The sequence below is a fragment of the Zeugodacus cucurbitae genome, chromosome 5 (genome assembly GCF_028554725.1).
Source record: "Zeugodacus cucurbitae isolate PBARC_wt_2022May chromosome 5, idZeuCucr1.2, whole genome shotgun sequence".
Lineage (NCBI taxonomy): Eukaryota > Metazoa > Arthropoda > Insecta > Diptera > Tephritidae > Zeugodacus > Zeugodacus cucurbitae.
Genome location: NC_071670.1, coordinates 25843503 through 25866957, shown reverse-complemented (window position 1 = coordinate 25866957; position 23455 = coordinate 25843503). Strand labels below are relative to the sequence as shown.

At 32.7% G+C, this 23455-nt stretch overlaps 1 protein-coding gene across 16 annotated transcripts; it reads left to right on the top strand.

Annotated features, from left to right (window-relative positions):
- LOC105219438 (uncharacterized) lies at positions 1-22549 on the top strand. 16 transcript variants are annotated; one of them, XM_054231230.1, is made up of 3 exons: positions 4307-4344; positions 4925-4978; positions 21552-22549. In XM_054231230.1, exons 1-3 carry the CDS (start codon positions 4322-4324, stop codon positions 22477-22479), a joined length of 1005 nt encoding a protein of 334 aa, XP_054087205.1. In that variant the 5' UTR covers positions 4307-4321; the 3' UTR covers positions 22480-22549. The 16 variants fall into 16 exon arrangements, with proteins under 16 accessions (XP_054087210.1, XP_011193868.1, XP_011193867.1 ...); XM_054231228.1 differs by lacking the exon at positions 4307-4344 and adding an exon at positions 4708-4723; XM_054231235.1 differs by lacking the exons at positions 4307-4344; positions 4925-4978 and adding an exon at positions 1-374.
- Positions 22550-23455: the final 906 nt, after the last annotated feature.

The following is a 23455-nucleotide window of genomic DNA, read 5'->3' as shown; positions in this document are numbered from 1 at the left end:
CTGCTACACATTCAATTTTTATTGCGTCAATATTTATACGAGTCGTGTTTTCACAGGAAAGATTATTTAAAAATAGTATTTATTTAATTTTAGTACGTTTTTTTTAAATTTCTCTAGAAAACCGAAGAAAAGCATGTTTGGCAATAATAATGCCTTATTTGAAAAAAGAGTTAAAAGAAATTATTGGAGTAAACAATGGTTCCTAGATCGGAAAAAATTCACTCATTTAAAATTAATGGACAGAATTATTCTATATAAAGAAATGACAGATTGAAAATTATTTCCGCATGTCCATTGACAATTTCGAATTCCCCCTGCAGTTAGTCGACCCATTTTAAAAAAAGCAAGACACCGTATTGAGGAAACCAATTACGGTAAGGGAAAAATTAGCACTTACTCTGCATTATTTCGCAACAGGTACGTAAGTATCTATAATTTTCTTTTCATTTCTCACCTTGATTATTTTTTTACAGATACTTAAAACACGAGAGGTTTACGGCCATTATGTCGCGGCAGTCAATTAGTCAAGCTATTGAAGATACATGTGAAGCATTAATATATGTTCTTAAGGATTATATAAATTTAAGTTTTTTTTATTCAATAAAAAATCAAATTTAGGTACACTTCATATTGTATAAAACTTAAAATAATATTTCATATTACAAATAACTAAGAGATCATTGCAATTAAACTAATTCTTATAATAAAAATGCATGTCTATTAGTTGAAACTCGAAAAAAGAGATTGATGAGGATATTGTGAGTCGCTAGTTAATACGTCTTGTGTTGCACCTACGTAACAACCGGCGATTGTGTACTTGAACCCTTGGCTCGTAAACTGTTGTAGCTATTATGTTGAGCTACAAAAGTATTACAACCAGGTGAGGGTGTATATGAAAATATATCTCTTTGAGCTGAATTGTACCTATTCGGTGTAAGTGATATGTTCATATCATTGTTATCCATCCCTGGAGAAGACACCGTTGTGTACGCACTTATTTGCACCGAATTTCTATTAAAGGTGCCCAATTTAGCTTCAAATAAAATACCATTGATTGCCTTTTCTGCAAACAACTTTTGGGTTGGATCAATTTTCTCCAATTTTTCCGTCCAATATAAGGCTGTTGCGTGAATGCTCTTTGATTCCTTGGGCGTTTCCGACAACAAAGAGCATGCCTTTTCAATTAAATCCTGCTGTTTTTTCTCCAACGAAGCTCCTTTTGCTCTTTTCCTCGGTGGAGGTACCGCATTAATAAAAGAAAAGGATAATTCGTCCAGTTCCTCTATCGTATGGCTACCAGTAACAGTGTCCGCGTAGTCGACCTCAAAATCAGAAATTAAATAATAATTATAAAGTAATATAATAATATATAATTATATATTGTTTAATTTGTTAGATGCCAGCTACAACAGAGGAGTGGATAATTGTTGCTGACGATTTTAAAAATTTACATAATTTTTATAACTGCGTAGGTGCAATAGACATTAAAATAAAACATCCACCCGGTACAGGCTCTTTATACTATAAATTAATAGTATAGTTCTAATGGCAATTGTTAATGCTAGAAAATAATTTTTTATGATAGACATTGGATGTAATGGTCGTGTGTCAGATGGTGGTGTTCTTTTCTATTCACAGTTTTGGGAAAAATTACAACAAGGCCATTTAAATTTACCACCGCCTTTAACTCTACCAAACACAAGTGAATAATTTCCGATTGTTTTTATAGGAGATGAAGCCTTAGCTTTACATATCCATCTTATGAAACCATATCCTCAAGAAAAAGCAAAAAAAGAGGATTAAATTTATAACAAGCAACTATCTAGAGCAAGATTGGTAGTTGAGTGCTCGTTTGGCATACTCTCTTCAAAGTTTGGGATAATGCAAAAGGCAATTAGTCTCAGTTCCCAGAGAGCTACACAGGTGACAACAGCATGCTGATATTTACATAATTTTTTTATTAAAAAAAGAACACAATTATAGTGTTTCAAGTTGTGAAAATTCGGAATTGTGTGATTTGCAGCCAAATGCTATGCGTAATCCATCGAGAAGTTTTAAAACAATAAGAGATAACTTTTGTACATATTATAATAACGAGAAATTAATCATTTCAACATTTTTACCACATTAACTGGGTTTTCCGTCTTTTGGAGAAAGTGCAGAGCCTGAAATGTCCATGTTTTAGGAGTATATACATCCTCAGGGCTAGCATCGCATCATTTGGAATCGATAATTCTTTTCTTTACGATAGTTCGATCGCAATGAATTAATTTTTGTCGAACGTCGTCGATGGTGGCTGTGGGCTTCATCCCTTCACATATTTTTACTAGTTCGTTATATGCGGCAAGTTTTTTCCCTTTGTCGGAATAACATTTTGCGGCTGAATTCCACACCTGCGGCAAAGACTCCAGGGTAAAAATGAATTTTTTTAACACCGATTGTGCACTTGTAAGATTGTCTTCAATTACTTCTTTCATTTTATTTATAAGAAATGAGTAAAAACAAAGAATTTCAAATAAAAATTTATCAAATTTTAAAATTTGAGTGCAGTTGCGTTTCGCCTTCGCACCGTTAAATCACAAAATATGCAACACGTAAACGTTCAATAAATATCGCGATACTGGACATATCACGATAAATACTGAACGTATAGCAGGCGCCTTACAATATATATATATCGCTATCCAAATATTAAGTTAAATATTGAACGTATAGGTGGCATAAGTATTGAAAGGGTTAGTTGTTTTGTTTTCATTTTTATGGCGGGTGTTTTGTGTTGATTTGAAAGATATAACTAGAAGTAAAGTATATACATTTTTGTATTAAATGATCTTGTTTTTGACGATGCTTAAAAAGAGTTTTTACTGCTAGTAGAATGTTGTAAACTAACTACTCATTGTAGAAATGAATTTGTTTCGCTTTCGTGTAAAAATTTACGTATTGCAATAAGAATTTAAGAGTTAATTGCATGGTCGGAAATTGAAGCCTCGTAGGAGGCTCGTAGTTTTCGAAATATTGGCATTTAAAGTTAATTGTGATTTTTCATTAATGTACAGTGGCTCACAACTATTTCGTGTGTTCTTTTATTAAAAGAAAATGTGTAATATTTTTATACTCTCGCAACAAAAGTTTCTGAGAGAGTATTACAGGTTTGTTCACATAACGATTGTTTGTAAGTCACAGAACTAAACAAAAATGATAGAAGACAAGATTACGACATTCGTTTACAGTCAGCTTTTTTGAGTATTGAGTGACAACTTTCACGACCCCGAACACGCGAGCAAAACAAAAGAAAAATTTACAAATTGCACGGTGGTACAAAACAATAAAACCAAAACACAGTGCTGAAGTCAAGACTAGTGAAGATTTTTTAGGTTGACGAATATTTAAAAATATTCATTTAACTATTTATTAATGGGTCGGCTTTAGTATACTATCCCAGGCTTTCGGTAATAAAATGGGTATCGTTGGAAAGAGGAGGTTCTTCAGATTAAGAATATATATATATACATAGAGCTGCAGCCGAATATTTTATATGAATGTGAATATGAATATTTTATTAATATTCTGCACTAATTTTACACTTACACTTCACCACATTGTTTCTGCATAATTATTATAAAAATTATGACGAAAATGGCTGTAAATAAATATTTAACATGTTACACAAATCTTCGTTTAAAAAATAGCAAGAAGGGTTGCAGGTTGACAAGTAATCAGTGTTGCCACATCAAATATTTCGAAAAAATTAAAAGAATAAAAATAAACAGAAAAAAAGATTATACCCGAAATACATAAACCATAATGGTGTTATGACTAATGCAAAATCTTTCGGTATTATCTTTTCTTTGATAGCCCTCGGTGATGGCTCGATCAGGGTTATTTTTTTAAAGCGCGGTCGAAGGCCGCCAATGCGGAAAGTATTTCTACACGAAAGAATATTTCAATTCCCCCTCTTTGATAACTCCCGGTGTTGGCTCGACCAGGATTATTTTTTTGAAGCGCGGCAGAAGGCCGCCAATACGGAGAGTATTTCTACACGAAAAAACTTTTCATTTCCCTTACTTATAGTACATAGAGTGAATATCATAAACTTTCCTTATATTATCTTTATATAATCTTTTTATAGGACATTTGTTTTCTGCATTTGGGGTATTTATTTATTTTGGTTCTTCTCATTCGTTTGCAAAATATCTGATATGGCAACACTTATTACTTGTCAAGCTGCAACCCTTTTTGTTATTGTTGAAATTAAGAGATTTGTGTAAAATGTGAAATACTTATTTACAGCTATTTTCGTGATAAATTTTATAAAATAAATATGCAGAAACAAAGTGGTGAAGTGTAAGTGTAAAATAAGTGCATAATATTAATAAAATATTCAGTATATAATATAGCTGTAAATAAGTATTTAACATTTTACACAAATCTCTTAATTTCAACAATAACAAAAAGGGTTGCAGCTTGACAAGTAGTAAGTGTTGCCATATCTGATATTTTGCAAACGAATGATATTTTCTTTCGTGTATAAATACTTTCCGCATTGGAGGCCTTCGGCCGCGCTTCAAAAAAATAACCCTGGTCGAGCCAACACCGGGAGTTATCAAAGAGGGGGAATTGAAATATTCTTTCGTGTAGAACTACTTTCCGCATTGGCAGCCTTCGGCCGCGCTTTAACAAAACAACCCTGGTCGGGCAATCACCGGGGGTTATCAAATAAAAGGTAATACCGAAAGACTTTGCATTAGTCAAAACACCATTATGGTTTGGTTTGGGGTATAATCCTTCTTTTTTCTGTTTATTTTTATTCTTTTAATTTTTTCGAAATATTTGATGTGGCAACACTGATTACTTGTCAACCTGCAACCCTTTGTGCTATTTTTTAAACGAAGATTTGTGTAAAACGTTAAATATTTATTTACAGCCATTTTCGTCATAATTTTTATAAAATAAATATGCAGAAACAATGTGGTGAAGTGTAAGTGTAAAATTAGTGCAGAATATTAATAAAATATTCATATTCATATTCATATTCATATTCATATAAAATATTCGGCTGCAGCTCTATGTACATATATATATTCTTAATCTGAAGAACCTCCTCTTTCCAACGATACCCATTTTATTACCGAAAGCCTGGGATAGTATACTAAAGCCGACCCATTAATAAATAGTTAAATGAATATTTTTAAATATTCAGCCTAAAAAATCTTCACTAGTCTTGACTTCAGCATTTTGAAGTGTAAGTGTAAAATAAGTGCAGAATATTAATAAAATATTCAGTATATATTGTGAAAATTCAAGATAAAAAAAGCACTTTTTTCAACTTTAAGTGCGAATATCTCGAAAACTATAAGTCAGCTGCAGCTATATGTATATATATTCTTAATCTGGAGAACCCCCTCTTTCCAACGATACCCATTTTATTACCGAAAGCGTGGGATAGTATACTAAAGCCGACTCCATAATATTAATAAAATATTCAGTATATATTGTGAAAATTCTAGATAAAAGTAGCACTTTTTTCAACTTTAAGTGCGAATTTCTCGAAAACTATAAGTCAGCTGCAGCTATATGTATGTATATATATTCTTAATCTGGAGAACCTCTTTCCAACGATACCCATTTTATTACCGAAAGCCTGTGATAGTATACTAAAGTTTCCCCTTATTAATTATTATTTAGTATTTAAATATTGTTAACCAAAGTGATATTGTATCTATTTCATGTTCAATTTGTTTCACTGAACATAGCATTTCCGTTTTCCATTGGATAATTCTTCTGTTGCCTATTCCCATTCGTGGGTCGTGAACGCTTCAGTCTGTCGCAATCTTGTCTTCTATCATTCTCGGAACTAAACGAGTTAGATATAGATATCAAAATGATGAGGGTGACGAGACGAGTCAAAATCCGAATGTCTGCCTGCCCGTCCGTCCGGGCAACGGGTAACTTGAGTAAACATTGAGATATCTTGACTAAACTTGGTACATATGTACCTTGGGACCTTGAGAAGGTTGCTTTAGATGCTGGAAAAATCGGATCACTGCCACGTCCACAAAATGGCGAAAACCGAAAACACATAAACTGTCATAACTCAATCATAAATAAAGTTATGCGAGTAAATTTTGGTACATAGAATCGTCTTAGTAAGGGTCATATTTGAATGTAATTTTTTTTGGAGAAGTATGTGTGTACCCGCACCCTACTAAGTTTTTTGAAGATATCTCGTAAACTGATCCACTATACACCATGAAAATAGTTGAAATGGGATAATAACCACGACCACCTCCCATGCAAAGGTTAGGTTTAAAAAAAAAAACGAAAAACGAGGAGATTTTAGTTACTGGGCGCCAAGATTTTATTATATACAAAAAATTGATATCTAGCTCCGTTTACGAGATATTGAGCGTTGAAATTATATATTAACAGCAGCCGATGCGCGCATTTATTCAATGATGCATGTGTTATATGTTTGATTTATGTGATTGATTGACAAGCTCTTTCCCGTAGAATTACTTTCTGCATTTACCGTTTACGAGATATTCGCACATGAATATCGGATTTTACCGGTTATTTTTTAGAAGCGCGGCCGAAGGCCCACAATACAGAAAGTAGTTCTAGGCGAAAAAACGTGTCAACCAATCACATAAATCAATCACATAACACATGCATCAATGCATAAGTGCGCACATCTGCTGCTCTTAACACATAACTTCAACGCCTCGATATCTCGTAATAAAAAGTGTTTATTTTGGGATAATTAACCTTAAAATGAACTCAAATCTTGGCGACCCAGTAACTAAAATCATGCCCGGAAAACGTCAGAAACACTAAATTTTACAGAAGAAATAGCAGAAACTAGCTTCACTCAGATTTTTGGAAATGGAAAATGGGCGTGGCATCGCCCACTTATGGGGCAAAAACCATATCTCAGGTTCCCCCACTCGATAGATTTCAATGAAATTTAGTATATAATATTTTCTTGCCACCCTGATGACACGTGTGGAAAAAGGATGAAATCGGTTTACAACCACGACAATTTCCCATATAACTCAATTTTGAATTCTATCTTATTCCTTCATTTTATAATATATTTAAGGAACTAATGAAGATATCAGAATAAAACTTTACACAAATACTGTATATGATCTGTGGCATCACTTGTGAAAAATTGTCGAAATCGAACTATAACTTTTCAATCCCCCGGATATAGGATATGAAGAACTCAATGCCTTAGGGTAATTTTTCAGCTAAAATATCGGTAAATCTCTCAGTTATCATAATTTAATTCAGGGGAAATCTTTTCTTCTAATGGTGTACCAGAAATTGCTAAATTGGGTCATAACTTCCCCAAGCTCTAATGTACCTAATTATAGGATTTTAAAAAAATTCGAAATAAGCTGCGACGTCGTTTTACTTGGTATTTTGTTTTTGTTGTAAAGTTTTTTAAATGAAAGTTTTTTTTGTGTTTGTAATTGAAAATAACGTATCTTTAAATGTGCATTTACGTTTTTTTTAATTAAAATATATACACAAAATATTACACATTTTCTTTTTAATAAAGGAGCATACGAAATAAACTGTGAACCACTGTTTATTATGCACTTTTATGCACATCACTGCATTCTATTTATGTATTTATTTTATTTAATAACTAGCATACCGCTCCGGCTTCGCACGGGCTTAAACTAACATTTCAAAAATTATACGATTTTACACACTTATGCACTCTCCCTTACATATTGTGGGTTCATTTTAAAAAAGTAAAATGAGGAAAATTCGAACATGAAATTATATTTTATTTGCAATGAGCTAAAACTTAATTACAACCTCTAGTCTTTTGAGTCCGTTGTCTTTCTATCTGATTATGAAGGCGTTGGGGACTCTCAGAGTTCGGCAACCTAGTGCGAGCTTGAATATTTCTATTATTTTGTTCTTCAAGCCGCTGCATTCGCTCGTTACTCGACTCTCTGGCACGCGATTGCGATGCAAATATAATGACTTGCAAGACGATTTTCAGTTCCTGATTAAGATTCTCCTGGGAACTATTTCCAGAAAGTTGAGATTCTAGCAATAAATATAGCCTTTGTTAATTGGGATAAATGTAGTTTTCCAATGGTGAAAGAATTTTTAAAATCGGCACAGTAGTTTTTGAGTTTATTCATTACAAACATACATACGAAAGTAAATATAAAAAATTCCATTTAAAAGTTAAAATGTTCGAAAATTTTAAAACTATAAATTTCGAAATATACTGGACCAATTTTTAAATTTAAGGTTGCTTAACCTTTCTACTGGTATGCGTATTTATATAATTGGATTATAAATCTTACAGATCCAATCATATGATTGAAAAAATATATCAGAAAATATATCTTGATTCATTGATAAGACGTAAAGTGTCAATTTTGTAATGAAATGTAATTAAATTTAATCTATGCAAAATTCTGCAGCTAATATATTAATTAGTTAGTGTTTAGTTGGGAACGCCCAGTTCTGTACTACCGACATCAACCGATTACACTGGTCGACACAAAAAATGCATCAAAGATCAGACAATGATATTCTTATAGGATTTTCATCGCTGAACACGAATATGACCTCCAAAAGTGCCCATCAGGTCGAGGGTTTGAGCAAAATGGACTCAAAGTCTCAAAAAACCCTGTTTTTGGCCTTTTTTGATCACGTGTAGAGAATTATGCTGACGTGCTAGAAGTCTGTAACTAGGCTTAAATTGAAGCTTAAACTGTCAACTATAAGAATCAAATCGAAAAAGTTCTGAATCAGTCAACAATTTTCATATAGCACAACTTTTTCATGTGCGCGCGCGCTCTACTTGCACTCATAGAGCGGTACACTAGGGCACTCTTACATATTAATTAAAAGTTGTGCTATTTGAAAATTTTTGACTGATTCAGAACTTTTTCGATTTGATTCTTATAGTGGACAGTTTAAGCTTCAATTTAAGCCTAATTACAGACTTCTAGCACTTCAGCATAATTCTCTACACTTGATCAAAAAAGGCCAAAAACAGGGTTTTTTGAGACTTTGAGTCCATTTTGCTCAAAACCTCGACGTGATGGGCACTTTTGGAGGTCATATTCGTGTTCAGCGATGAAAATCCCATAAGAATATCATTGTCTGATCTTTGATGCAGAGAAAAAGTTACTTTTTGTCGACCAGTGTTATTAATGAAAATACCCCATCCCTTACGTACCCCATCATACACTACGAAAATACATACATACTAAAGGCCTGCACAAGTTGATTCGTTTTTCTTTGCACAAAGTGTGATTCGGTACAATTGCCGATGTTATGCTTGATTCGTTTGAGCAAGCGAACAACATTCACTCAACACGAAATGCTCGCATGAGTTGATTAGCAGTGAAGTTCGAACTTCTATTTCGAAGCATGAGTGATTTGTCTTACGTCCATTTCAATTGTCTTTCGAGCCTTTTGAGTGATGACCGATTTAACACATGACAACGTAAAAAATAAAGCGAATCAATTGAATCATTTGAACAGTTATTTGCTTTCTGCCTTTGTTAAGAAAATAAAGTCTCTACAATGGAAGGAAGTGTAACATCCAACAACAATATCGAGGAACATATCAAGTTTATATGAAAAAAATCTGCAAATAATTCGAAATTAAATGAAGAGTGTTATAAATAACAGAAATAAGTTGGGTTATGGTCTAACTTCCGATATTTGGACAATATCTGAATTAACGAATTGAATTAGAACATGTTAACAATTACACTTAATACATACATATACACATATAATAAAATAATAAAATATTCATATTCATATTCATATTCATATTCATATAAAATATTCGGCTGCAGCTCTATGTACATATATATATTCTTAATCTGAAGAACCTCCTCTTTCCAACGATACCCATTTTATTACCGAAAGCCTGGGATAGTATACTAAAGCCGACCCATTAATAAATAGTTAAATGAATATTTTTAAATATTCAGCCTAAAAAATCTTCACTAGTCTTGACTTCAGCATTTTGAAGTGTAAGTGTAAAATAAGTGCAGAATATTAATAAAATATTCAGTATATATTGTGAAAATTCAAGATAAAAAAAGCACTTTTTTCAACTTTAAGTGCGAATATCTCGAAAACTATAAGTCAGCTGCAGCTATATGTATATATATTCTTAATCTGGAGAACCCCCTCTTTCCAACGATACCCATTTTATTACCGAAAGCGTGGGATAGTATACTAAAGCCGACTCCATAATATTAATAAAATATTCAGTATATATTGTGAAAATTCTAGATAAAAGTAGCACTTTTTTCAACTTTAAGTGCGAATTTCTCGAAAACTATAAGTCAGCTGCAGCTATATGTATGTATATATATTCTTAATCTGGAGAACCTCTTTCCAACGATACCCATTTTATTACCGAAAGCCTGTGATAGTATACTAAAGTTTCCCCTTATTAATTATTATTTAGTATTTAAATATTGTTAACCAAAGTGATATTGTATCTATTTCATGTTCAATTTGTTTCACTGAACATAGCATTTCCGTTTTCCATTGGATAATTCTTCTGTTGCCTATTCCCATTCGTGGGTCGTGAACGCTTCAGTCTGTCGCAATCTTGTCTTCTATCATTCTCGGAACTAAACGAGTTAGATATAGATATCAAAATGATGAGGGTGACGAGACGAGTCAAAATCCGAATGTCTGCCTGCCCGTCCGTCCGGGCAACGGGTAACTTGAGTAAACATTGAGATATCTTGACTAAACTTGGTACATATGTACCTTGGGACCTTGAGAAGGTTGCTTTAGATGCTGGAAAAATCGGATCACTGCCACGTCCACAAAATGGCGAAAACCGAAAACACATAAACTGTCATAACTCAATCATAAATAAAGTTATGCGAGTAAATTTTGGTACATAGAATCGTCTTAGTAAGGGTCATATTTGAATGTAATTTTTTTTGGAGAAGTATGTGTGTACCCGCACCCTACTAAGTTTTTTGAAGATATCTCGTAAACTGATCCACTATACACCATGAAAATAGTTGAAATGGGATAATAACCACGACCACCTCCCATGCAAAGGTTAGGTTTAAAAAAAAAACGAAAAACGAGGAGATTTTAGTTACTGGGCGCCAAGATTTTATTATATACAAAAAATTGATATCTAGCTCCGTTTACGAGATATTGAGCGTTGAAATTATATATTAACAGCAGCCGATGCGCGCATTTATTCAATGATGCATGTGTTATATGTTTGATTTATGTGATTGATTGACAAGCTCTTTCCCGTAGAATTACTTTCTGCATTTACCGTTTACGAGATATTCGCACATGAATATCGGATTTTACCGGTTATTTTTTAGAAGCGCGGCCGAAGGCCCACAATACAGAAAGTAGTTCTAGGCGAAAAAACGTGTCAACCAATCACATAAATCAATCACATAACACATGCATCAATGCATAAGTGCGCACATCTGCTGCTCTTAACACATAACTTCAACGCCTCGATATCTCGTAATAAAAAGTGTTTATTTTGGGATAATTAACCTTAAAATGAACTCAAATCTTGGCGACCCAGTAACTAAAATCATGCCCGGAAAACGTCAGAAACACTAAATTTTACAGAAGAAATAGCAGAAACTAGCTTCACTCAGATTTTTGGAAATGGAAAATGGGCGTGGCATCGCCCACTTATGGGGCAAAAACCATATCTCAGGTTCCCCCACTCGATAGATTTCAATGAAATTTAGTATATAATATTTTCTTGCCACCCTGATGACACGTGTGGAAAAAGGATGAAATCGGTTTACAACCACGACAATTTCCCATATAACTCAATTTTGAATTCTATCTTATTCCTTCATTTTATAATATATTTAAGGAACTAATGAAGATATCAGAATAAAACTTTACACAAATACTGTATATGATCTGTGGCATCACTTGTGAAAAATTGTCGAAATCGAACTATAACTTTTCAATCCCCCGGATATAGGATATGAAGAACTCAATGCCTTAGGGTAATTTTTCAGCTAAAATATCGGTAAATCTCTCAGTTATCATAATTTAATTCAGGGGAAATCTTTTCTTCTAATGGTGTACCAGAAATTGCTAAATTGGGTCATAACTTCCCCAAGCTCTAATGTACCTAATTATAGGATTTTAAAAAAATTCGAAATAAGCTGCGACGTCGTTTTACTTGGTATTTTGTTTTTGTTGTAAAGTTTTTTAAATGAAAGTTTTTTTTGTGTTTGTAATTGAAAATAACGTATCTTTAAATGTGCATTTACGTTTTTTTTAATTAAAATATATACACAAAATATTACACATTTTCTTTTTAATAAAGGAGCATACGAAATAAACTGTGAACCACTGTTTATTATGCACTTTTATGCACATCACTGCATTCTATTTATGTATTTATTTTATTTAATAACTAGCATACCGCTCCGGCTTCGCACGGGCTTAAACTAACATTTCAAAAATTATACGATTTTACACACTTATGCACTCTCCCTTACATATTGTGGGTTCATTTTAAAAAAGTAAAATGAGGAAAATTCGAACATGAAATTATATTTTATTTGCAATGAGCTAAAACTTAATTACAACCTCTAGTCTTTTGAGTCCGTTGTCTTTCTATCTGATTATGAAGGCGTTGGGGACTCTCAGAGTTCGGCAACCTAGTGCGAGCTTGAATATTTCTATTATTTTGTTCTTCAAGCCGCTGCATTCGCTCGTTACTCGACTCTCTGGCACGCGATTGCGATGCAAATATAATGACTTGCAAGACGATTTTCAGTTCCTGATTAAGATTCTCCTGGGAACTATTTCCAGAAAGTTGAGATTCTAGCAATAAATATAGCCTTTGTTAATTGGGATAAATGTAGTTTTCCAATGGTGAAAGAATTTTTAAAATCGGCACAGTAGTTTTTGAGTTTATTCATTACAAACATACATACGAAAGTAAATATAAAAAATTCCATTTAAAAGTTAAAATGTTCGAAAATTTTAAAACTATAAATTTCGAAATATACTGGACCAATTTTTAAATTTAAGGTTGCTTAACCTTTCTACTGGTATGCGTATTTATATAATTGGATTATAAATCTTACAGATCCAATCATATGATTGAAAAAATATATCAGAAAATATATCTTGATTCATTGATAAGACGTAAAGTGTCAATTTTGTAATGAAATGTAATTAAATTTAATCTATGCAAAATTCTGCAGCTAATATATTAATTAGTTAGTGTTTAGTTGGGAACGCCCAGTTCTGTACTACCGACATCAACCGATTACACTGGTCGACACAAAAAATGCATCAAAGATCAGACAATGATATTCTTATAGGATTTTCATCGCTGAACACGAATATGACCTCCAAAAGTGCCCATCAGGTCGAGGGTTTGAGCAAAATGGACTCAAAGTCTCAAAAAACCCTGTTTTTGGCCTTTTTTGATCACGTGTAGAGAATTATGCTGACGTGCTAGAAGTCTGTAACTAGGCTTAAATTGAAGCTTAAACTGTCAACTATAAGAATCAAATCGAAAAAGTTCTGAATCAGTCAACAATTTTCATATAGCACAACTTTTTCATGTGCGCGCGCGCTCTACTTGCACTCATAGAGCGGTACACTAGGGCACTCTTACATATTAATTAAAAGTTGTGCTATTTGAAAATTTTTGACTGATTCAGAACTTTTTCGATTTGATTCTTATAGTGGACAGTTTAAGCTTCAATTTAAGCCTAATTACAGACTTCTAGCACTTCAGCATAATTCTCTACACTTGATCAAAAAAGGCCAAAAACAGGGTTTTTTGAGACTTTGAGTCCATTTTGCTCAAAACCTCGACGTGATGGGCACTTTTGGAGGTCATATTCGTGTTCAGCGATGAAAATCCCATAAGAATATCATTGTCTGATCTTTGATGCAGAGAAAAAGTTACTTTTTGTCGACCAGTGTTATTAATGAAAATACCCCATCCCTTACGTACCCCATCATACACTACGAAAATACATACATACTAAAGGCCTGCACAAGTTGATTCGTTTTTCTTTGCACAAAGTGTGATTCGGTACAATTGCCGATGTTATGCTTGATTCGTTTGAGCAAGCGAACAACATTCACTCAACACGAAATGCTCGCATGAGTTGATTAGCAGTGAAGTTCGAACTTCTATTTCGAAGCATGAGTGATTTGTCTTACGTCCATTTCAATTGTCTTTCGAGCCTTTTGAGTGATGACCGATTTAACACATGACAACGTAAAAAATAAAGCGAATCAATTGAATCATTTGAACAGTTATTTGCTTTCTGCCTTTGTTAAGAAAATAAAGTCTCTACAATGGAAGGAAGTGTAACATCCAACAACAATATCGAGGAACATATCAAGTTTATATGAAAAAAATCTGCAAATAATTCGAAATTAAATGAAGAGTGTTATAAATAACAGAAATAAGTTGGGTTATGGTCTAACTTCCGATATTTGGACAATATCTGAATTAACGAATTGAATTAGAACATGTTAACAATTACACTTAATACATACATATACACATATATATTTATCTAAATGTACATACTTTCATTAAACAAAATAAAATTCTTGAATTACTTGCACTAGAAGCTATTCCTTTTAATTACATGCATACATATGTACATATGTGCATACAATTGAGACTATTGCCTTTCGAATCAATTGTCTTTCGGATGAATTGCCTTTCAAGTTATGAGTGAACTGAACTGAAAGAGCAAGCTTACACTTCTCTCCAGTGCAGTGCAGTGTGCGTACTCTCGCTCTTTGTTTACAAGCTCTTCAACTCAGATGCTGAGTTAACGTTATGCCGATCAAGTCGTATGGTTTTTTACGAGTGGCTTGAAATGCCAAATGAGTGAATCGTTGCAGGAGTTTAATACATACATATCTCATACAAAGGTTATATTGAAACTTTCTTAAAGTGCGTAACTCACTAACGAATAACATCAGAAACCCTAAATTTTGCAGAAGAATTGGCAGATTTTTTTCTACTCTTATTTTTTTTTATAAAATGGAAAATGGGCGTGGCACTTGTTTGTCAAAAACCATATCTCAGGAACTACTCGACAGAATTAGGAATTTGGAATTCCATCTCATTCCTTCACTTTATAATATGTACATAACGAACCAATGGAGATAGTGTAATAAAAGTTTATACAAATACTGTATGTGATCAGTATCAGATAATAACTTGTGCAAAAAAATTTTGAAATCGGACTATAACTTTTCGATGCCCGGATATCGAATATGAAGTATTCAGTGCCTTAGGGTAATTTTTCACCGAAAATATCGGTAAATCTCTCAGATATCTTAATTTAATTCAGAGGGAATCCTTTTCTTCTAATAGTGTAGTGTGTCTCTGTACCAAAAATGGTTAAAATCGGTTCATAACTTTCCCTAGCTCCCATATACCTATGTATAGGTTTTTAAAACATACGATGGGCTTAATACCTTATAAATCGGTTAATATGTGAAATATCTGAACCAAATTAAATGAGCATATAATCTTAGATATAATGTGGTGAGTGAAATTACCTTGGCCTATATACTATATATGAGGCTTTTCGTTATTCTATTGGACTTTGTGCCGAATATATGGGTCAAATTGTGTGTTATCTTAAAAAAAAAACTATATCTATATTGCGAGAGTAATAAGAATGAGTCAATTCATAAATACAGTGGAACTTCCATAACTCGAACTTCTATAACTAAAAGATCTCCATAACTTGAACTATTGAATTGACAATGGAAGTCAAATTTCATACAAATGTCCTTCCATAAATCGAGTTTTTCGACCATTGCATAATACAAAATTTAAAATTTTACTATCGAGGCAGAATTTTAAAAGATTCCCTCTATCGTATAGAATCATGTAACAATAGCATGGTATATAGAAGTCTAGAACCAAACAATAGCAAACCGGAACAAAAAAATTAAAGAATACATGATTTAATGTATTTAAATAAAACTTTATGCGAAGTAAATAACTAAAACTGTGTAAGTCTAAAATTTACAGATTTTTGTAAAAATTTTGTTTCAATAAACATTTCTATAACTCGAAGTTTTTTTTGTGAATTATGGTGATTCGAGTTAGAGAAGTTCCACTGTATTTATCTCAACTATCCGCTGATAAAAAAAATGATTACACACTCTGGAAAAGTACCAAATATCTCAATCGTTCAACAAGCTACGTTGCATCATTAAAAATTGCACCAAATACATGGACTAGAAGTGAGTGTGATAAAGCTAATGTATTTGCAAAACACCTAGCTGAAACCTTTTGTCCAAATGAGAGTAGTGAAATCGCATTCCTCAGTAACATTAAATCAGATCGTGCAACAATCCCACCAATCACCGTATGTGAACTTAAAAGTGAAATTAAAAAGCTTTAGGTTAAGAAAGCAGCTGGATTTGATCTAATTAGAGCTGAAGTGTTAAAGCAGTTACCATATAAGTGTTTAATGAAGCTCACCTATCTTTTCAATAAATCAATCCATCTGACACATTTTCGAAGTCTTTGGAAAGTGGCCGAAGTTGTTATGGTTCCTAAGCCAGGAAAGGATCCTCATATTATCTCATCATACAGACCAATTTCACTACTTCCACAACTCGCAAAACTTTTTGAAAAATTTATTTATCAAAGATTGAAATCTATAATCAATGCATGCAAGCATTCAACAATAGAACAAATTTATAGAATAGCATCCAAAATTGATAAATCATTGGGAGAGGGAAACGTATGCTCAGCTGTATTTCTTGACGTTGCGCAGGCATTTGACAAGGTGTGGCACGAAGACCTTATGTAAAAACTACAATCATATCTTCCAATTGAGTATTGTGCTCTTCTGGAATCATATATAACCTTGAGAATTTTTCGCGTAAAACAAGGGAGTGATTTCTCTAAACTAGAAGAAATTCAAGCAGGAGTACCTCAGGGAAGTATCTTAGGTCCACTTTTGCATATTCTGTATACAAGAGACTTACCGTTAGCACCAAACATTATGACTGCCACTTTTGCTGATGACACCGCAATACCACGTGTCGAAAAAACAGATGAAAAAGCTGCGCTAAAACTGCAACATGCAATTAACTCTGTATTAAATTGAACTAAAAAATGGAGAATAAAACTAAACGGTTGCAAGTCGGTTCATGTAAATTTTACAAACAAAAGAATCACTTATCAACCCATAAGTATTCTAGGTGTCTGCATACCATATGCAAATACAGCCTTAGTATTACGCTCGATGCCAAATTACGTTGGAAAGAGCATATGAAAATAAAAAATATAGAACTTAATTTGAAATTATCAAAAATGAAGTGGCTAATTGGACGAAGGACCATACATAACAAACTACTTATATATGACCAAATAATCAAGCCAGTATGGTTATATGGTGCGCAACTGTGGGGATGTGCCAATGATAGCAGTATTAATATTATACAACGGTTTCAGAACAAGGTGCTAAGAAGTATTGTAAATGGTCCTTGGTACAGCAAAAATGCTGATATTCATAGAGACCTTAAGGTGAATACAGTCGCCGACGAAATAAGGATTCGGGCGAGGCCCACTACAAAAGGATTAATGAACATGTTAACGAGGAGGCGAGAAATCTCCTCTTAGACACATGCCTTTCTAGTCGATTAAGTCGAAAAAGACCCCATAATTTAGTTGGAAGGTAAAATATAAAGGAAATAATTAAGTACCATATGTAAATATTATTATTAATTTCTATGTAATTTGTGTATAAGTTATTCAAATCAAACTGTTCGTTAGTTTTTAAAAACTAGTTGTAGTGATATCAAACATTGTTATAGCTTTGAAAATGTTTGTAATAAAAATAAATAAATAAATTGCGAGAGTAGAAAATGTTCGGTTGCACCCGAACTTAGCCTTTCCTTACTTATTTTCGTTAATTTCCCTTATAAATGGATTTTTTTCTCGGTACAGGCTTTTTACTTGTCGAGCTTATTCGATGCACATTATTATTGTGATAAAAGTAATTTGAATTTCTCCGGCAGTAATTCTAGGATTTACAATGCGGTTTAAGATTTAAGAAATCTTTGGTGGATGACAAGATTTCGGCATTGCTATTGATTCTGACTCGGAAACACGTATTATTATTGAATGCACTGTTAACTTGGCCCGGCCAATAGTTTTAGCAATTGAATATTAAAAAACGTTCCCTGTTTTAGTAACTTTATTCAATACACATTTTTTTGTTTTCCCTACTCATAATACTGTAAACTGCTTAATATAAACTTTAAAATTTAAAAAATACCGTACGTGCTATTTACTGTGTGACTGTATATATGTATATACATGTAAATTTTAATTAGAAGAATTATGCATATTAACAAAAAAGTAACACATAAAGTTTTTAAAATTGTTCCAGTATTTTTTAAATATAAAATTTTTAATTTTTTCACCTCAAAGTTGCTTTTATAGGTTCGGTCATATAAGTTTTATCGAAAAATGCTATACCCCATTGAAATAAGAAGAAAATGTTGATTATATCTGTATTTCGGATTTTATAGTAAATATTTCCTGCATATTCATAATAATTCTGTTTTATAAGTCTTTTTTCGAACTTTGATTTTCAATCTCCCGGAAATAATATGGTTTGCTCCAATAGGCCTAAACACTGTCAGGAAAAGTTATTAATCAAACAGTAAAACATGGAGGTGCTGGAGTTTTGATTTTGACATTAAAAAAACGAGTTATGAATAACTCTAAACAAAAAATATTTTTTTACTTGGCATATACTTAAATTAAATTTTATATAATATGACGATGACTTTAGACCACCAGACATAAAGTATAATATTATAATATGTATATTAGGGTGGCCCTTAGTTGTATGGAGGATTAAAAAAGTTTCTGGATTCTGGATCGCACCCCCTAGAAATATGCGAATAGCCCAAAAACTAGTATATACAAAGTTTTGGGTTAATCAAAAACGGTTTAGAGGTTGCGCAAGGAGCTTGAAATCCTGAAAAATTAAGAATTTTTGCCATTTTTATGTCTCAGACTTCCATATTTCAAAGCCACACTATCTGGTTTCCATACCGTAATAAGATCTGCATTTATTACCTATCCAAAATTACCACAATCTTAAAAATCGGTCGATTGATGATAGAGTTACAGAAATACAAATATGAAAGTAAATTAAATGTGTTGCACGTGTATTCTCAAGCGTCGCATGCTCGTGATATACCGTTATAACGGTTCTAATGTTATTCTTATTTTATTACGGTATGGAAAACCAGTAAGGGATGGTGTGGCTTTGAAATATGGAAGTCTGAGACATAAAAATGCCAAAAATCTTAATTTTTCAGGATTTCAAGCTCCTTGCGCAACCTCTAAATCTTTTTTGATTGACCTAAAACTTTGTTTATACTAGTTTTTTGGCTATTCTCATATTTCTAGGGGGTGCGATCGAGAATCGGAATACTTTGGAAAATAAGGGCCACCCTAATGTATATGTAATGTATTATGAATTAAATAAATATATTTTAAAACAAGTAAGGAAGGGGTCAGTTCGGGTGTCACCGAACATTTTATACTCGCAATTTATTTATTTAATATAACAAACAATTTGACTCACATATTCGGCATATATATGGTATAAAGTCCATTCAAAGTTTGAAAACCCTAATGGGCGATGACACTCTTTAAATGCAGTATTTTTGCAAAGTACTGTTCCGATATCTTCACTTTTTGAACTATTTTCTCATCATATCATTGGAAAGCTAGGAAGATAATAAGAACCGAATTTCATTGAAATTAGTCGAGTAGTTTCGGAGATATGGTTTTTGACCCATGAGTGGGCGGAACCACGTCCATTTAAAATTTTGTATACCACCACTATCATCTTTATAATGAAAGTACCATCTGTACCATCTTTATAATGAAATTTAAGGTTTCTGGTGGTTTTCCTTACTGAATTAAAACATTTTTAGTAGTTTTCAACATAACCTTTGTATGGGAGGTTTTCGTGCTTATAAACCGATTTTCTCCATTTTTGAACTGTACCTAAAATAAACGACTCTAGAAAGTTTTCTTGATATAGGTTTAATAGTTTACGAGATATGTACAAACAACTTTGTAGAGGGCAGGGCTACGTCCACTTCCCCAAAAAATTACATCCACATATGCCCCTTCATAGTGCGAACCTTCATACCAAATTTTATATAATAGTTTAATTTCTGGCTTAGTTATAGCTCTTTATATGTTTTCGGTTATTGCCATTTTGTGGGCGTGGCAGAGGTCCGATTACGCCCAAAACTCCCCGAACTTAACCTTCCTATGGTGCCAAGAAATACGTATTCCAAGTTTCATTAAGATATCTCAATTTTTACTCAAGCTATAGCTTGCATGGACAGACAGACGTTCGGATTTGAACTTAATTCGTCACCCTGATCATTTTCATATATATAACCCTATATCTAACTCGTTTAGTTTTAGCACTTACAACCAATCGTTATGTGAACAAAACAATAATACTCTCTTTAACAACTTTGTAGCGAGAGTGTAATTAAAACGAAATAAAGTGAATTTAAGTTTCAGTTGAAGATATAAACATTTTTGTTTTGTACATTTATACGCGTCTGCGCTGCACAAATCTTGCAGAAGAGTATTTGTTAGGTAACACTGTAAAACTTTTTTGATGGCGTGTAAATAATATATTTTATAAAGAGGTGGTGATGTTATAAGTATTTTGCATTAGTGATGGCCGAAGTAGTGATTTTTCAGTATCGGTGATACGAGTGACGGCTAATTTTAAATCACAGTGATTTTTTATAGCGACAAGCAATCACAACTTGACTTAGTAATATGAATATGTAAAAAAGTTTTAACTTATAACAAATCAGCCTGCTATAAAACTAAATAGTTGTATATGTTTATTTAGCACAAAAAATACTTAATCTGAAATAAAATGAATTGTTTTTAGTGTTATACTGCATTTTTCGTTCGTTGTTTTATACGCAATATTTTTTTACAAATTTTAAATTTTACATGAATTTGAAATGAATGAAAAATTGGCACAATTCACTTCTTTTTTTATTAGAAGTCAACTTCGCAATAAGAATAATAAATCAAATTTCGTTTTTGAATTTTTTATTTAAATCAACCGTTGAATTCTATTCAAATGAATTTATTCACAATGAACAACCTAATATTACAATATCACTATATCGAACATCATCATCTGTTAATTAGTTCGTACCAGTGATAAATTCCATTCATAGTAAAATAGTGGCTTGTAGAAAAATCACTATTCACTGATACTACGACCTAGCAGCCACTGTTGCTGTAAGTGATTTTTCAGTCACAGCGATAAAATCACCGGTAGTGAAATATCGCTCACCACTATTGTGCATGCTATATTTTATTCATATTTTTAGATAATCATCAGTAAGGAACGAATATATGTATATATAATTTAATGAGTAAATATTTCTTCGAAGTCTGCTATATTGTATTTTTATTCACTTTCACATTGCAGAAACGAAATGGACTCCTGGCTTAAACACACTATATTATCAGAGGACCCAGATTTATCAACCATTTGCTTCAAATTGCTCACATGGTTGGAAACAGAATTTTGGGGCACAATGACATATAAACATATTGAAACAATCCTTGCGGGTGCTGTGTTCGTTGATATCATATTGGATACCGTGGGAGAAGAAATAACTAAAGATTTAATGGAGAAATATCGACAACACAAAATATTTTTAAAAGATTATTGTAAAACACTAAGGGAAGTTGGGGCTACTTGCCATACAGTATCTAATATTTTAGCAACTTCCGATGGCTATAAATACGTTTTTACGATGGAAAATATTTTAAAACACTTTCTTACTGATGTTAACTTGATTTACAATTCTAATGTGCCAAAAGCAAAATTAAGTCCACATAATTCCAAGTATAAAATGTTGCTAATAATTCAAAGAATATTCCAGTTACCACCCAAAAACATTGATATTTCGGTGGATAGATTATTGTGTCACAGTGATTTTTCATTAATTGGACACATTTTTTTGGAAGAAACAAACAGTCTTCATATTAGCAAATATAAAATTTTAGAACATAAAATTTGCAAAAAAATTGCCGAGGGAAATATAAATTCATCTTTTATAAAATCGATGTACGTAACTGCCTCAAATTCATTGAAGGGGAAAACTTTTTTCAAATCATGCCTTAGAAATGATGTTTTTGCCAATAGTGTGGTAACATTTTTCATATTATTTTTTGAAAAAATTGAGATTAACATGACTGCAAATTCACAACATAACTTATCTGACATATTTTATTTAGTCCATTGTGTACTGTGTACAAAAACACCTTTTTGTTCTCAATTGTATACAAAAATACGTACTAACAAAACCATTGCGCAACTTATAAAAAAATCGTTTTTTCTTTATTATTAAATGTTATTGTAAGTACGTTTGTCTAAATTAGTTTCCAATAAAATTTGTGAATATTTATTTAACTCATAAAGTCATGATTTTTTATTGTTATTATTATATTAGCTGTCATCGATTGGCTACGCGCTATAGAGAAACCAATAGAACGCACTATCCTGTAATTGAAATAGACAAGCAGCACTTTTGGTACAAGGTGGCTAAATTGTCCTCTTAATCATGCGCAATAGTGTTGCACCATTTTCATAGGTGGAGAAACTTAAATATGCAAAAAAATATGTTTTTTGTCCATTTGTTTCGAGCTGCGGCTATGCCTTACGTTTTATTTAATCAATTAAAATGTATTTCAAAGTAAAAACCACAAAAATATATATTTGTATTGTAATTTTTGTCAAAAATTTGTCCTTTGAGTCGTTTTTACCATTGTGAATAGTCTACATATGTAAAACAAAATTTAGCAGTATTCTGCAAGCGGTGACATAATTTTTAATGAGCCATCATAATGGGATTATAGAGGGAACACTTATCCGACCTGCTGAATGGCAGTGAAAGCACAAGACCAGGAGATGGCGAATCCGAATAGATGACGATGGAACAGATGTTCCATTACCCGACCATGAAGAAATTCGAATAGCTATTACCCGCCTGAAGAACAGAGAAGCGGCGGGGGGCGATAGATAACTGATAAGGTGCATGCATCAGCTTCTTTGCAGAATATGGTCGGAAGAAAGCATGCCTGATGATTGGAATCTTAGTGTGCTCTGCCCAATCTATAAAAAGGAAGATCCCACAATCTGTGCCAATTACCGTCAATAAACTGATTGGACCTTATCAATGTGGCTTTGGACCTGGAAAATCCACAACTTACCAGATATTCACAATGCGCTAAATTTTGGAGCAGACCCGTGAAAAGAGGATCGACACACACCACCCTTTTGTCGATGTTAAAGCTGCTTTCGACAGCACGAAAAGAACGCGATGT